General features: G+C 46.3%; 2 protein-coding genes across 15 annotated transcripts in view; one reads left to right on the forward strand and one right to left on the reverse strand.

The window, feature by feature from the left end:
* Positions 1–3,684: 3,684 nt before the first annotated feature.
* Positions 3,685–7,370, reverse strand: TIGD7 (tigger transposable element derived 7). The gene has a single exon (XM_004270258.4). The coding sequence runs from the start codon at positions 7,048–7,050 to the stop codon at positions 5,404–5,406; it is 1,647 nt and encodes a 548-aa protein (XP_004270306.1). The 5' UTR covers positions 7,051–7,370; the 3' UTR covers positions 3,685–5,403.
* A 1,102-nt stretch (positions 7,371–8,472) lies between these two features.
* Positions 8,473–17,219, forward strand: part of ZNF75A (zinc finger protein 75a) — a 48,289-nt gene continuing 39,542 nt past the window's right edge. For 8 of the 14 annotated variants that reach the window (XM_049698993.1, XM_049698998.1, XM_033428963.2 and 5 more), the window contains exons 1-5: positions 8,473–9,037; positions 13,575–14,093; positions 15,625–15,820; positions 16,505–16,662; positions 16,940–17,066. In XM_049698993.1, the coding sequence (XP_049554950.1) occupies positions 8,885–9,037; positions 13,575–14,093; positions 15,625–15,820; positions 16,505–16,662; positions 16,940–17,066 (1,153 nt within the window). In that variant the 5' untranslated portion in view covers positions 8,473–8,884. Of the gene's footprint in view, positions 9,038–11,716; positions 12,905–12,955; positions 13,146–13,574; positions 14,094–15,624; positions 15,821–16,504; positions 16,663–16,939; positions 17,067–17,219 lie in introns of those variants that run through there. The other 6 variants (XM_049698991.1, XM_049698994.1, XM_049698995.1 and 3 more) reach the window with 6 other exon arrangements.

Raw genomic sequence — 17,219 nt, forward strand, 5'->3', positions numbered from 1 at the left:
TGCCAATACCATGAAGTGGGTGGGTGGTGTAAAGTTGATGTTAGTAAGCATTCTGGTTAAGATGGCAACTTATGTGGACTGTAAACCTCATGAGAATAGAAAGCACCCCTCCCCTTCAGATCCTTATCCCTCATCCCCCATAATACTATCCATACAGATCTTAGGATGTGGTCTAACTGGCATTGCTCCTACTTGGAGTACTACAGTTTGAGCCAGAGCAAGAGGACCCCCAGGTGTTCACTCCTGGCACTAAGAAGGCTTTCCAATCGTAGACTTCACCCAGTCCCCAGTCTAACTCCCCTTCTAACAAACTTAACATGCAGAGCTCTTCTCGGCCTTGTTTTCATGAGGTGATGTCACAAAATATTGCATGTAAAACACTTAGCACAGAGCCTGGCACATAGAAAATACTCATCTATTTGTGCCACCTGGGGTAGATAAAACTGGCAAATTGCCTTTTTTTTTTTTTTTTTTTTTGCGGTACGCGGGCCTCTCACTGTTGTGGCCTCTCCCGTTGCAGAACACAGGCTCCTGACGCGCAGGCTCAGCGGCCATGGCTCACGGCCCCAGCTGCTCCGCAGCATGTGGGGTCTTCCCGGACCGGGGCACGAACCCGTGTCCCCTGCATTGGCAGGCGGACTCTCAACCACTGCGCCACCGGGGAAGCCCGCCTTTTTTTTTTTTGTTTTATACTGCAGGTTCTTACTAGTCATCAATTTTATACACATCAGCGTATACATGTCAATCCCAATTGCCCAATTCAGCACACCACCATGCCTTTCTTCTTAAGTACCTGGTAGTAAAAGCAATGTAAGACCACGCTGGGGAATTTCCTGGTGGTCCAGTGGTTAGGACTCGGCGCTTTCACTGGCAAGTTGGCCTGGGTTCAGTCCTTGGTTGGGGAACTAAGATCCCACAAGCCATGTGGCACAGCCAAAAAAAAAAAAAAAACCACGCTGGCAGGAATTCTGGGGAGCAGTCTACTATTGACAGTCAGGATTGATGACTTCATCGTTATAGTCATATTTCAGAAAGCGGGTCAGAGGCCCTTACTAAAGGGTCCCATGAAGGCACTGCAAGGGAGGGCCTAGTATATATACTTTTACACTACACACATATGTTTTACATTATTATTTTTACCCCACTAGTCCTCTTGAAAAAGAAACCAGAACAGATTCCAACAGGCTTTTTCGTCAAAGGGAGACTAATGCTGGGGGCAATAAAGACCACTGCCCCTTCAGTCCAAATGGGTACAAAGGAGAACTGGGAGATGTGGACTGACCCTGAGCAATAGCCACACACCCTTGTAGCAAAGGTAGCACATGAGACCAGCAGAAAGGCTCCTGGGTGGAGAATCAGTAAGCAGAGAATCTGTAAGCAGAAGCCTGGCAGAGGCAGACTAAAAGCAGCAGGCCCGACATCAATGGGGACAAAGCCCCTTAACGCCAGAGACCAGAGGAAGTGTTAAAACAGTACCAAGTTGTTTAGTTTTTTTCCGGGGAAAGCTATCAGAAATAACTTTTAAGAATTTTTACTGCAGTAATGAAAGAACTTACAGGTCTCAATAACGCAGTTAGGAGGCAGAAGTAATGGTCTAGGTGAATTCAACAATGACAAAATGGTTAATGAAAAATGGCACAGCCCCCGCCCCATTTCTGACAAACCTTCCAGTTAATGTCCTCAATTCATCACTGAGACACCTTGAATGTCCCAGAAGCTTCTGTTAAGAAATCAAAACTGGTGACTCACCAGGATCCAAAGCTGCTTCAGGGAGATAGTGAGATTTCTTCAGGCAGAAAGGATGGGAAAAGAAAATACTAAGAAGTTTCTGAAATCCTAGGGTGTGTTTTGGACATACCGAGGAATTGTGTTTGCCTCTCCATCCCCACTTTCCCTCTAGGCAGGAAAACGTTCTAAATCCTGGGTGTGGTTCCCCACTCAGAGGGTGAAGCTGCTCTTGAGGGGATTTCTCGTCCTCTTGGCAGGGGGTCCAGGTTAAGTTTGGGAATCCTGCCCCAGCCACTGGTACAAGAGCGAGGTGCCTGGGTTTCTCCGAGCAGCTTTCATCTTCAGGAATGATTTCCAGAACCCAAACCTTCAGTCCTTTCTCAGGCTTGGGCAAAGCCAACGAGTCTGCGCGTCCCTCAGCTTAGCTTCCGGCGGCATCTGGGACAGGGCGCCGCGCCCGTAGAACCGCCCGCGTGCCCCACCGGCTGGTCCCACGGAGGACGGCTCCCAAGCCGGCCCGGGAGGAGCAACGGCTAGGGGGTGGTGGCGCTCGGCAGCCACCTCGCCCCGGCCGCACGCACCCGCAGCGTCTCCCTTCAAGGTCGCCCTCCGCCCGCAGTCCCGGAGAACCTACGCTCGCACCGCACGCGGGGGCCCGCGGGCACGCGCTCCACGGCTGCGCCGGGGCGCGCCCCCTCCTCAGGCCCACCCTCCGCGCAGGCCCCGCCCCTCCCCGGCTAGACCTGGCCTTGCGCCGCCTGCGGGCTACGACTCCGGCGGTTGGGCCGGGCGGCGCGGCGAAGGGTTTCCCTCTCCTTCCACCCAGGAGGTTACGAGCGGTTACCAGCGGCGCGACAATACTCCCCGAAACTTCCCTGGTTGCAGGTGCGCGCGCTAACCCGGGGCCGACAGCGGGGCCGGGCGTCTGGGCCCGCCCTAGTGTTCCCTCAGGCGGCGAGCACAGAGCTGGGCGGGGGTGGGCAAGTGGGAAGTGGCGTCTCACGGTCGGGGAAGGGCGGGCCTAGAAGCCCACGAAAGCTCTTAAGCACGCGAGGCACCTCTTCAATTCTGTGTTAGCTCTGTCTGGCTACAGGGCGGGGAACGGATGGGAGAGGACGAGAAAGAGCGGGAGACTAAGGAGACAGGTGCAGAGAGTGATGCCGCCTGGACCAGGAAACGAGCAGTGAGGAGGGAGAAGTGGACACGAGGTGAGACCTTCAGGACGTAGAGCCGACAGGACTTTACGTGGGTCCAGCCCGAAGTCTAAAATCTTAGGATGACCTCCAATGGCACTGAAAATCTGGCCCTTATTTGTCTTTGCTCCTCTTCTCTGCTAGCGGGCCGTACAGCACCCATCCAGGGATCTTGCCGCTTCCGAGGGGAGATGCACTCTCACACCGAACAGCCTGTGCAGACGCTCCCCTTTGCCCGGACTGCCCTTCTCCCTCTTTCCCCCCACACTGTAAAGGCCAGCTCAGAAGTCACACTTGCCCGGCTCAGATATGTCCCCTACCACCCAAGCACTCGCAAAGCCCTCTCTGTACTCAGCTCTCACACATCCAACGGTGGTTTGTTCCTATTCCTTTTCTTTGTAATTCTAAACGCCCAACACCACACTCTGTGCTTAGCAACGTGAAATGTGCAAAATCAATGAATACTTTTTTTTTTTTTTTGCTGTGCCACGAAGCTTGCGGAATATCAGTTCCCCAACCAGGGATTGAACCCCGAACCGGCAGTGAAAACCTGGAATCCTAACCACTGGGCCACCAGGGAACTCCCTCGATGAATACTTTTGAAAAGGGTGTGACTGCCAGTCATTTATTCTGGGACTTTATGACCATTGGGGGAAAAACATGTTTAATGCATTGAAGTAGAGTGCTGTCCAGTATGATCATATGACATTCCCCCTCAACTTCTTCCACAATCCATTCTACGCTAGGCTTGCTCCACAAATGCTTTTTATTTTTAAACATCTTTATTGGAGTGTAATTGCTTCCCAATGGTGTTAATTTCTGCTTTATAACAAAGTGAATCAGCTATACATACACATATATCCCCATATCTCCTCCCTTTTATGTCTCCCTCACACCCTCCCTATCCCACCCCTCTAGGTGGTCACAAAGCACTGAGCTGATCTCCCTGTGCTATGCAGCTGCTTCCCACTAGCTATCTATTTTACATTTGGTAGTGTATGTATGTCAGTTACTCTCTCACTTCATCCCAGCTTACCCTTCCCCCTCCCTGTGTCCTCAAGTCCATCCTCTAAGTCTGTGTCTCTTTTCCTGTCCTGCCCCTAGGTTCTTCAGAACCTTTTTTTTTTTTTTTTTTAGATTCCATATATATGTGTTAGCATATGGTATTGTTTTTCTCTTTCTGACTTAACTTCACTCTGTATGACAGCCTCTAGGTCCATCCACCTCACTACAAATAACTCAATTTGTATGGCTGAGTAATATTCCATTGTATATATGTGCCACATCTTCTTTTTTTTTTTTTTTTTTTGCGGTACGCGGGCCTCTCACTGTTGTGGCCTCTCCCGTTGTGGAGCACAGGCTCCGGACGCGCAGGCTCAGCAGCCATGGCTCACGGGCCCAGCCGCTCCGCAGCATGTGGGATCTTCCCGGACCGGGGCACGAACCCGTGTCCCCTGCATCAGCAGGGGGACTCAACCACTGTGCCACCAGGGAAGTCCCCACATCTTCTTTATCCATTCATCTGTTGATGGACACTTAGGTTGCTTCCATTTCCTGGCTATTGTAAATAGAGCTGCAATGAACATTGTGGTACATGACTCTTTTTGAATTATGGTTTTCTCAGGGTATATGCCCAGTAGTGGGATTGCTGGGTCGTATGGTAGTTCTATTTTTAGTTTTTTAAGGAACCTCCATACTGTTCTCCATAGTGGCCGTATCAATTTACATTCCCACCAACAGTGCAAAAGGGTTGCCTTTTCTCCACACCCTCTCCAGCATTTATTGTTTGTAGATTTTTTGTTGATGGCCATTCTGACCAGTGTGAGGTGATACCTCATTGTAGTTCACAAATGCTAATTTTATAAGTAACAAAAATGCTAAGACAATAAGATATAAAATTGTATTTACAATGTAACTTACCTATTTTTTAAAATACATGAAATATACCAAAGTGTTAAGGGAGCCTATCATCAGTTGACAGAATTTGGGTGCTTTTTATCTTTCTTATAAATCTTTTTATAATCAGCATATGTCACTTCCACAATAAGAAGAAAACAAACACTAAACAGGTGGTAACTCATTTACAAGAGCCAAGAGCCGAGTATGTCATACCATTAAATTGAAAACCAAGTCTGTCCTTATCTTCTTAAATAACTAGTCAGCATATATATAGCTTCTTTGTTATATGCTGTGAATACATTTAGACTTTAATGCTTTCCCCACATCCATTTCACCTTAGATAATCTGGGACAATAGTTCCTCATTATTCAAGTCCTTGTCTAAAATAGAAAAAAATATAGATTAATGAACATATTTATACATCAAAAGCCCCAAATTTATTACTTTCAAATCGTGTATTTTATAAACAGTATAAATGGGCATTGCTGTGCAAAGTGAGGTCAGTTGATAAAAACAATGACAGTTCACAACAAGTCTAATTCATGTATCATTACATAACTGCAGAAATCTTTAAACACAATATCTACTTACTACAACCAGAAGTTGAAGGCATATTGAAGGAATCCTTAATATTATGAGGCCTACATTTCAAAAAGCTACCAATTCTAGAATGGATTCTACTCTGGAACTGCTTCTTGATTATTTCTTGTTGCATCTCTTTCAGTGTAAAATGGAACCTTTGAAACTCAGGTGTTGCATCAACAAAGTCAAGAAGGTAGTCCAAACTCTTTCTTACAGCAGATAACTTAAATTCAGCAGTCTGCTCCTCAGCTCCCGCTTTTTGAACAACTTCCTTTGTAATTCCACCTTTTGTTTTCGGGGGGCTGCCCTTTTCTTCATCCCCATTTAACCACACCCTATCGTTATCCAGCTTGGTTTCCAACTCCCCACATTTCTCAAGAATTTCTCTATAATCTCCATCTTCTAAGCCTTGAAGATCATATTCAGGTTCCTTTTTGTAAAGAAGATTTTCCCATGCATTTGCTATGGTTATTTGTTTTACTTCATCCCAACTCTTTGCCCAGTTAAAAATTGCACTTTTTATGTTGTAGATTTTAATCTTGGAAACTCCTTTTTCTCCTTTATCTTGCTCATCATCACTTTCTTCATAAATTACAAGACTCTCCTCAAGTTGCTTCCACCTGTAAAGTCGTTTGCAGCTCAAGATCACACCCTGATTCATTGGTTGAATCAAGGTTGAAGTGTCATGGGGAAAGAACATGCATTTTATTCGACCATCCTCACTGGTTAGTGATTCAGTGGAAGGGTGAACTGGAGAATTGTCCAGAAGTAACAAGGCCCTGACATCCTCCTCATGGAATCTTAGAACATTAACTTGAAAGTGCTTGACTTCAGGAACAAAGTTTTGAAAAAACCATTCTGAAAACGATTCTCTGGTGAACCAAACATCTTTACTAGGTTTGTATATCACAGGTAATGTACATGTGTCCTCTTTTACACTTCTGGGCAGCTTTGATTTTCCAATTATAATTGACTTTAACTTATGAGTACCATCCGCATTTGCACATAAAAGAGCAGACAATTGTTCTTTGTTTATTTTCCTCCCTGGCAGGCAGATATCTTTTCTGCTTGCCTGAGTATTTTCTGGCATTGACTTCCAAAAGAGGTCAGTCTCATCCCCACTGTACAGCTGAGCAAGACACAGTTTCTCCTCTTTGATAAGCATGGACAGTTTTTGTCGAAACGGCTCAACATTTTCTGAAGCTGAACGTAGGACTTGTTCCCCACATACTTTTCGGTTCCCAATTGCATGCCTATTTCGAAATCTAAAAAGCCAACCAGTGCTAGCTTTGAAGTCTGTTCGCCCAAAACACTGTGCAAATCTCTCGGCAGCAGCCTGAAGCTCCACACCTCTCACAGGGGTACCAGCTGAGCGTTTCTGTTGGTACCACATGTAGACTGCATCATCCACGTCACCATATTTGGCTCCTGTTGTTCTCTTTCTCTTCTCAGCCCCTACTAATGGCATGTCCTGCTTCAGTACAAAGTCCAAAATCAATTTCTTGTTCTTTTTAATGTCATAAAATGTTGATTTACTGATTCCAAATTCATCCATTACACTTTTAAGAGATCGTCCCGCTTCAATCCTACTTAGAACCTTCATTTTCTCCTCCAAATTCAGTGTTGTATATTTCCCTCTCTTATTCATACTGAATTTGGTTTCAGGCAATCAACAGGGGTAAAAAGGAAAAAGCATTACTGAATTGGAAAAAAAAAAATTAAAAACGAAACAACTCCCCATTCCCCCAACTAGCACAACGCCCCCCCAGAAGGCATAGGAATTTATACTGAAGGGTAATGGGCTAAAAAGGATAAGGGCTCATGATTGAAATGCTAGTCTAGAGGTAAAGGTCTGAACTCAGAAAGTTGCCACTGCAAGGTCCGGTCTAGTTGTTGCTCCTGCAAGACATGGATGGTCAGTCTTCAGAACCCCCCTTCTGAACGCTTTTTCTTCTCTCCCTTGACAGATGCAGCAGCACCAGTCAGGAATAACAGGAATACCTGCATACTCTCCCTAACTGATTACAGGAAAAGACACAAAAGGAAGAGAGGAGGTGAGATGTGCTCATAAGAGGGACAGACTCAGGTAAGATAAATCTCAATAAAAAGTGGTGCTTCACAAAGGAGTGTGAAAGCCTTAAAGGCAAGGACAGAATAATATTGTGTAACAAAGATGCAGTGTGCCTTCTCCTCTTCCAAAACAAGCTGATTTTACCTCACTGCCAGAAAGGAAAATGGTGCTCATATTGCTCTGCATGTAGTGTTCGCTGGGCAGCAGTCCATCCACCTGGATAAATACTCCAAGCTACCCTGACAGTGGGATGTCTAGAGAGTTGGAATTCGGGAACAGTTGTATCTTTCAGTGAAGAAAAAAGTTAGTAGGTTCTGTTGTCCATATGAATGAAATCCAACTTTTACTGCTTTCAATACAGCATTCTCAAAGACTAAGCTTTAACTTGAGTGTTTCTTATGTTTACCAAGGTAATCTGTAAGTATATAAATAATGTATTTGTTACTGGCACTTTTCCACTCTCAGATCTTCTTCCTTGTGTACATCTGGTGTATTCTCAAGTGTTATTTTCCACTGAATTGTTCCATATTTGGGATATAATCAAGTTTCAGAATCATGGCAATTCTTAGAGATGAGTCCAAAAGTTTTATAAAAATTTTACAGTAGTTAAAAAAGTATTAAAAAGATCTGTCCTTGTGATTCTTTTCCTAAATTTACACTTAGTGTTAAGTAACATACTTTTTATATTTGAGACTTTACCTGATTTGTCTTCATTACAGATTTTACTTAATTTGACCTAAGACTCAATTTTTCCATTGCTTGAAGAAATTTTAAAGGTTTCTCTATTGGTGATTCTGATCACTTGTTTCCCATAAGTCCTTCTGTTGGCAAACTCTTCTATAGCTCTGCACCCTCAAATATTCCTTTCAAGTCTTCCTGGTGCCACCCAGTGCCATTCCATGTCTGTAGAAATGTCCTACTCTAGATTAATTTCATGGTTCTTATTCCAGATACACAACCTCATGGGAAGTAACAAAAACTGCCACTTTTATCCATTCCAGGTGCTATGAAGAAAGAAAAGTATGTCAGAGAAATGAGAAAAACGGTATTTCAGTTATTTTTCCTCTCCTTTAGGGCAGAGCCTGACTGACGTTCATTCATTTCTCAACTACACAGAATTCTCAAAAGCCTCTCACCTAGAAACCCAGAAGTGTCCAGACCATTAGTTTTCCTCTAACATTTGTTGCAAAAAATGTCAACTGCTTTACAGAGTACTAAGAGGATCATGAAAGTACGATAGTTAATAGGGTATGGAGCCAGTGACAGGCTAGGATCAAGCAACCTTCTAAAAGAGGCAGCTCTAACTAAGGCAATTACTATTATAAATGGAAAAAGGAAAAAGAAAGTGTTTGTTAGCCAGTAGCAACACCATTAAAGCAGCCAGTCACCCAGCAAAACCATTCAGCCCACTATGGCAGTTGTGTGGTATCTCAAAATAAACTGCATGTGTTTGCTTTCATTGCTTTCCAGCTGGACATTCATTATTTCTCAAACTGTGCCCAGGCAGGGAAAGGTGAAATCAAAAGGAAAGACTTGGGGGACTTCTGTGGGCTCCACAGCAAGGGTAAGGAACTATGGCATCAAACTTTAAATGATGACAATCATCAGTGACCCTAATTCACAATTCACCATTTTGTGCCTTGTTTCCTCTTCTTCCTTTCATAGGGTCTCTTTTCCCACTTTCTTCTCCCCTTGTTCACTAACCAGCTCCCTACCTATGTTATGAATCAGGCCTGCCAATTCAGGGGCACCGCTGGCAGAACTCCATTTATTCAGTTCAAGTTCCAATTATATGCTCAGCCTTGGTCCAGATGATGAGGATCTCAATGCTAAGAGCTTTACTGCCCACTGGTTCTGACTGGAAGCAGTAGTTACTTTTTTTTTAATCACATATAATTCTTTATTCCTGCATAGTCTAATTTTATTTTTATTTATTTTTAACATCTTTATTGGAGTATAATTGCTTTACAATGGTGTTTCTGCTTTATAACAAAGTGAATCAGCTATACATATACATATATCCCCATATCTCCCGCCTCTTGTGTCTCCTCCCACCCTCCCTATCCCACCCCTCTAGGTGATCACAAAGCACCAAGCTGATCTCCCTTCTCCCTGAGCTATGCGCTGCTTCCCAGTAGCTATCTATTTTACATTTTGTAGTTTATATAAGTCCATGCCACTCTCTCACTTCATCCTAGCTTACCCTTCCCCCTCCCCGTGTCCTCAAGTCCATTCTCTATGTCTTTATTACTGTCCTGTCCGTAGGTTCTTCAGAACCACTGCTTTTTTTTTTTTTTTTAGATTCCATATATATGTGTTAGCATACAGTATTTATTTTTCTCTTTCTGACTTACTTCACTCTGTATGACAGACTCTAGGTCCATCCACCTCACTACAAATAAATCAATTTCGTTCCTTTTTATGGCTGAGTAATATTCCATCATATATATATATGTGCCACATCTTTATCCATTCATCTGTCGATGGACACTTAGGTTGTGGAAGCGGTAGTTACTTTTGAAGAAACTAAGTCCCAACCTGAGATTCTAAGAAAATGAACCTGCTTTGAAATATATTCAAGCAACTTAGGCAGGTGCTTTTTTTTTTTTTTTTTTGTCTGTGCTGCGCAGCTTGTAGGATCTTAGTTCCCTGGCGGACAGAACCAGTGCCCCCTGAAGTGGAAGCACAGAGCCCTAATCACTGGACCGCCAGGGAATTCCTGTCAGATGCTTATTATTATTATTACCTCTGCTTAATCCTTTTCTCCCCCTCAAAAAGGATCAAGATCTATGCCTCAGAGGAGTGTAACACCAGTCTACCTAAAAGCAAAAATAGCATAATGACCTTGTAATGGTCTTCCATTTTTGTTCCCACCTTAAACTCAGCTCCAGATGAACTGCCCTGGAAAGAAGCTCCCTCAAAAACCCTCAAATGATGCTCTTTATTTACTTTATTAAATGCAATCTCTTCACTTCTATTCCAAGCGCTCCACAGTAGATCCACAAGAACTTATTTTCTAACTCTCTTTCTCTAAATGTACCCGAATTACATTTAGTAAAAAAAAGTACTACAGATTTTCTCACATGCTCATCTCTGAAGCTTTCAAGGCTTTGCTCTTACCTTACCCTCTGCCTGGAATGTGGCCTCATTCCCTGCTGTGGGCAAATCCCTCAAGGATTTTTATAATTTTCCCCAACCCCCAAATCGACTTTCATTTCCCACGGCGTTCAGCTTATGTCTTACCCTTTCCTACCTTGTGTTGCTGATATTTGTGAAATTGCCTCAGTCCTTTTGCCAGATCCCTTGAATCAAAGGCTCTGTCCTATCGACTCTATAACACTGGCTACACATAGTAGACTTAATAAATAATCCCTTGACTAGTATAGGCTGACACTATGAAAACACTGACAACTGGAAATACTGGAAGCCAACAACCGAAATACTCAGATTCTTATAAATATGATTCAGTAAATATTTATGGAATGCCTACCTTACCCAGGCAACTCTACCAGACACTATAGGACAAGATGAAAAGAAGGTTCCCATGCTCCAGGGAGCACGCTGTGGTGGAAAAAGCAGAAGACAGGACAAAGGGGCCCTAAATTCCACTGGAGGACCTGCCACTGGTGAATTATGTGACCTCGATCAAGTCACTCCTTACCTCTCAATTCTCTGCCAAGGAGATCTATAAAAGGAACCTATTTCACAAGTAAAAACCTACCTCACAAGAAAAAACAGAATCGTGTGTGCACGCACGGCCCAGAAATGAGTACACACCCCTCAGGGGCCGTCGATCCTGACCGGGACAAAACGGCCTCGTACTGTAGGAGGCTGCGACAGGGCCCTGGCCGGCAGGTCGGGCACGGCCGGCTGAGCCGCGGTAAGGTCGGGGGCCCAGCGCACGGAAGGGAACGGTGACCCTCAGGGTGGGGCCTGGGTCACCAGGCTCCGCCGGCAGCCCGAACACGACACAGGAACGACCTGGACGCACGCGCACCACAGAGCTGGGACGCGAGACGGCGACACAAGGGCGCCAAGCCGCGCGCAGGGCCCTCTAGGCTGGGCGGGCCTGGGGACTCGGTGGCCTTAACTCTTTCTTGCCGCCAGGGCTGAACCCGGGAGGAGGCCGGTCACCCAGGTCGGCCTGGAGCGGCGGCGCTCACGGACCCAGCCGGGGCTGAGCGGGTCCTCCCCGGAAGTGCGTCACTTCTGCCTCGGGTTGGAGCGCGGGTAGCTAGCAGCGCAGGGAGGATTTCAGGTCGGGTAGGGGGGCCAGGTGGATCTAAATAGTGCCCGGCCTGCGCTCCCAAACCCTGGGGCCTCGGGGGCCCGCCCCTGAGTGGCGTGTGGCGTGGAGCTGTCCTCCTTAGAGTGGTGGCCGGGCCGGCGGCAACTTGTGGTAGAGCCCCGGGAAGAGGGAGCGGCCTTCACGAAGCCAAGCCGTCTGAGGTAACCTAGAAGCGGCTTCCGCTTCGGCGCCGGCCCCGGAGCCTCCGAGAGACTGCGGCCGCTGCTTGGAGCCGCTGCACAGCGGCCGGTGGTGTTTCCGAGCCGGGCGACAGGACTGTCTGGGGCGAGGCCAGTCGTCAGGCTCGTGAGGCCGCTTTCTCCAACGTTTGTGCGGGTGGCGCCCAGGGCCGCGCGGCGGGAGCCCGCTCGGACACTGCCCGCAGGTACAGTGCTCACGGGCGCGCCCGGGCGGTCGTGTTCACTTTCCCGCCTCCGCCGGCGTTTCCTTTACTGGCTGTTACTGCGGGAGAAACGGGCGGTCCAGCCTCAGTCAGATCAGCTTCCTCTGATGCAAAAGCCTGGGAAGTGTCCCCAGCGCCTCAGAGCCGTCGGGAGCCGGCCGTTTGTGAACACCGTGGCTTCCTGGGCAGAATTTCGGTGCCCTTTCTGCTGGATCACCTCAGGGAAAGTGAGCCTCACGAGGCTCTCCTCAGCCTCGCTTAGAGGTCTAAATGAGCCCTGGAGAAATGTAGCGGCTGAATGTAATCATGACCAACTAACATGCTGTCCTTTTTCTTCCAATTGACATTTGGATAAACATTTTGTGAACAAGGATCAGCTGTAATTTTTCCTAGGTCAAGTAACGAGAAATTAAAAATACAGGTATAGGACTTACCTCGTGGCGCAGTGGTTGGGAATCAGCCTGCCAATGCAGGGGACACAGTTCTAGCCCTCGTTCAGGAGGATCCCACGTGCGGCGGAGCAGCTAAGCCCGTGGGCCACAAATGCTGAGCCTGCTCTCTGGGGCCCGCGAGCCACAGCTACTGAAGCCGGAGCGCCTAGAGCCTATGCTCCTCAATGCGGCGTGGCCCCAGTCGTTGCAACTAGAGAAAGCCCACGCGCAGCAGCGAAGACCCAACACAGCCATACATACATACATACATACATAAGTGAATTTGGAAAGGAAAGGAAAAATACACAGGTATACATCTTCTGCATGGTGCTCTTTATATGTCTTGCAAAGAAATGCCAAGACAAATGTAGAGCAACTAGTTATTTAATTGGGGGTTGCTTTTGAGAAGAATAAGGCTCCATTTTTCTGATTTACTTTTCTTCTACTCTGGTCTCATTGTTTCAGCTCTCCTGCCAGTTTTCATACAATGGAAAGGAGCACCTCAAATGTTCCAGGAAGTGAAGGCTTCCATCTTCCCAAAAGGATAAAGGTCATAGAAGTTGTACCCTCTTACTGAAGACAGACTAGGACGATATGTTGAAATTTAAGAGAAACTCAGAATATTCTCCTGATCTTTCCTTTACACGGAGAGGATGGCATAGGAAGTGCATCAGTTAAATCTTTGGATAATCCCCAAACTCCTTGGAGCCAGTGGGTACTAGTTTTTTCACCCACCAACTTTTCCTGATTTTTTTTTTTTAAAGGCAAAGTGATTTATTGGCATTTGTCTTTAATAAGCTGTGCTGTATTCAGCTGAATAATAGAAAGAAAATGAGAGAAACAAGGGCCTGGCAGTTGATTTGGGTTTTTTTGGCAGTTGATTTTTAAAGTTCATGTTTCTCTCATAATAAGTAACAAGTAGTAAAGATCATGTGACTTTCTTATTGACATGCACTTTTTTCTGCCCTCAATGCCTTAGGAAGAAGATCGTTTTATTGATTTTGTTCCAGACCAGACTGGGCCTCAGTTTTCAGAGGTAGTGCTGGAGGTGTGTCCAATACAGGAGCAGAATTGTTCCTCGAGAAGAATGATGACCATAGATCTGAAGGTGGCTGAGTACTTGAACCCTCAGATCAGGACTCTGTGGGAGACCAAGGGACCTGTGACAGGGAGTTCCAGTCAGCATAAGAAATATGCCCCCCAAACGGACAGTCCCAGTCCTGAGAGGTCTCACCAGCACTTCCGGAGCTTCCTCTATCATGAAGCAGCTGGACCCCGGGAGGCTGTTGACCAGCTTCTGGAATTATGCCGTCAGTGGTTGAGGCCAGAGATTCATTCAAAAGAGCAGATCTTGGAACTTGTGGTGCTAGAGCAGTTCCTGTCCATTCTGCCCAGGGACACCCAGACCTGCATAAAGAAGCACCATCTACAGAGCATTGAGGAGGCTGTGGTCCTGGTAGAACACTTGCAGAGGGAATCTGGTCAAACGAGGAATGGGGTGAGAAGAAAGATTCCTGTTGTATACAGTGAAATAGGGTGATGGTGGATGTATTGGGGCAATTAATTGAGAAATAAAGTGAAATAGGTAACTTCTGTTGTCCCTTTAGGACATGTAAAGCAGAATGTGAAAGCACAGATCCACAGCCATAGTCAGTGCATATGATTCAGAGATCCTGAGAGAGGCTTCCCTGGCCTTAGGGAGAGAGTTGCTTTTTGCCCTCTTTGGAGCCAGGGTGTGTTGAGGGTAATGAGTCTAGTCTGGCTTGGCGAAGGAGATGGGCCTCAAGTTCTTAGAAACAAACAAAAGGCAATAAGGAGTTGGAGAGGAAGGGACAGATCCAGAAAAGGAGGAATTCCTAGAGACCAAAGAAGAGTGAAGATAGGAAAGAAGGAGAAACCAAACAACTAGAGGAAGACTGCCCAGGAAGAGAAAAAGTAGAAAGAAAACAGGGAAAGAAAGATTTGGAAATCCCAACAGAGTAGCTGAGAGAAGAAAGAGCGTGAGGGATAGTGTCCTCTGTACCGTAGACAAGGGCCTCCACTGCCTTCCCTCAGTGGTTGTTCCTTGGCTGTGCTGTGAGCGGGGATCCAGGGCATGCCCTTGGGCAGGTGGCAGCATACCAGCTAGCTTCACAGGCCTACTGAGAATACCGGGAGGGCACACGTTTTGTGTCAAAATTACTTGAGGATAGGTTGGAGCCCTGACCCTCTTTTTTTTTTTAATTTACTTTTGGCAGCATCGGGTCTTCGTTGCTGTGTGTGGGCTTTCTCTAGTTGTGGTGAGCGGGAGCTACTCTTTGTTGCGGTGTGCGGGCTTCTCATTGCGGTGGCGTCTCTTGTTGCGGAGCACGGGCTTTAGGTGCACGGGCTTCAGTAGTTGTGGCTCTTGGGCTCTAGAACCCAGGCTCAGTAGTTGTGGCACACAGGCTTTGTTGCTGTCTGGCATGTGGGATCTTCCTGGACCAGGGCTCAAATCCATGTCCCCTGCATTGGCAGGCGGATTCTTAACCACTGCGCCATCAGGGAAGCTCAGAGCCCTGGCTCTTTCCTCCCACATTTTTCTCCGTTTCATCCCAATCCTCTGTGAGACTCTTCCCTGGTGGCCATGTGGAAAATCTGGTTGACAGGACAACTTTTAAATTCAATTCCTTTATCTTTTGAGAGAGAAGACAGAAAACCACTAAGGCAAGAATCTAAGTTGGGGGAGAAAGTCTGTCAAGGCAGCATGAGAACAGGTGGCCTGTGCAGCCCTGTTAGTGGTCTGAGCTGGGCTGGATGCAGAGGGTGAGGGCTGCTGTCTTGGAGGGCTGACAGTAACCACACCCTTTTTCCTCTTCTGCCAATATTCTTATATTTTGTGTATAGTTCTTGTGGAAAACTGGTGGTCTCGTATCTCTTTTAAGTCTTTGTGACATTTCCTTTAGTGTCTCCTTCTTCCCACAGTTTGCACTCTGCTTTTTCCTCCCTCTCCCACCAACTCCCAAACGAAAAGTAAGTTCCATGGTAACAAGGATGGGCATTATTTCTAGGTTGCAGACCATGAGCTGGGAAAGGAGGCAGTGCTCTTGGGAGAAACAGCAGAGGTCCCAGGCTTCAAGCTGAAGCCAGCAGAGGCCCAGCAAGTGGGCATGTCCCAGGATGAAGAATTTTGGAATACACACCAGAGTCTACAAGAGCTGCTGATCAGGAATACCCACAAAGAAACTGAGCCTGTATGTGAGAGGGGTAAGGAGCTTCATGTTACTTTCCTTCTCTTGGGAGCTGCGATAGTAATTTAAGCCAGAACACGTGAGCACTTTCTGGTTACCCTGCCCTGTGGATCTACTAATGCAGCCACGTTAGCAATTAGAATGCCCCTCAGGTTATGGTAGAGCAGACCAGTTGTGGTTGAAGGTGGGGGTTGGCCTAAGGTACAGAAATCTCCAAACCACAGAACCCTGTTAATAACACTGGGAACTCAGTTTTTTACACTTGATCTTAGCCAAAAGGCTGAGAAGCGATTGGAACTCAGTTTTTTAGAAAAGTGGAGAGGGTTGGGCCCACCTTGTCCTCATAAAATACAGAAGGAATTGGAATCAGAAATCGGTTGTCAGTGGCGGAATGTGAAGAAAATTGCGTACCAGGAAAGAAATGATAAATGATTAAAATCTCCTACTGTATACTGGAGTCCCTGAGTATGTCATTTTCAAATATGTTTAAGCTTTGTCTAACTCTGAACAATTTGTGTCATGAGAGGAAAATAAAAAGGGTTTTTCCTTTTGTTAATTTTGCTTATGAAAACTGGCGAATCTGTTTAGAGGCTGGTAGATATTTGGTTCTCATTAACAAGGAGAAGGCCATTTCTGGGCACCATACACTTTTAAAGGTGTCTCATCAATACTGAAAAACTCAAGGTCTTCTGTATTTTAGAAATGAGCCTAGGATATTCAGAAACAGAAGCGAGAGAGATTTCCTGTGGCTCTCCTTCACTCACAGCGGTGTCTGCTCACCGGATCCTAGCCTTTCCTGAGCAGACAAACACCAAAGACTGGACAGTGGCACCTGAGCTCATCTTGTCTGAGTCCCAGGTGAGCTGTGCTTTCCAGCTTCTTAGGGCTGCCTTTCCCTGCTGCCCTTGACCCGCACTCCCCAGCAGGTGTTCAGAGCTGTTAGTCCAGATGTTCCCCACGATTTTGGGCACTTGTTAGTTGATCCCTTGCCTCCTTCCTTTCTGCCTTCTCACTTTTTAAAAATCAAATGCTGTTAGTTCCTTTTGTGACTGGCTTACCATGCAGTTGATGGCTCAGAAGGTTGGGCTGCTTTTGAAGTGGCAGGTACTGAGCTAAAGCCCATTTTCTTCTCTAGAGCTTGTTGACCTTTGAAGAAGTGGCCATGTATTTTTCCCAAGAAGAATGGGAGTTACTGGATCCTACTCAGAAGGCCCTCTACAATGATGTAATGCAAGAAAACTATGAGACTGTCATCTCTCTAGGTAAAGATTCTCCCCTTCCCTTTGCATAGGAGTGGAGTAATTTGCCCTGTTGTTGGCGTACTGAGAATGCACCCCTGTGAGAGAGTCTCTGTTCTAGTAGCTGACTGGTTCTCAACTAGGTGGTGTGGGCAGGGAAAAGGTATATCCAGAACA

Source organism: Orcinus orca, chromosome 16 (genome assembly GCF_937001465.1).
Source record: "Orcinus orca chromosome 16, mOrcOrc1.1, whole genome shotgun sequence".
In the NCBI taxonomy this organism is placed as follows: Eukaryota; Metazoa; Chordata; class Mammalia; order Artiodactyla; family Delphinidae; genus Orcinus; species Orcinus orca.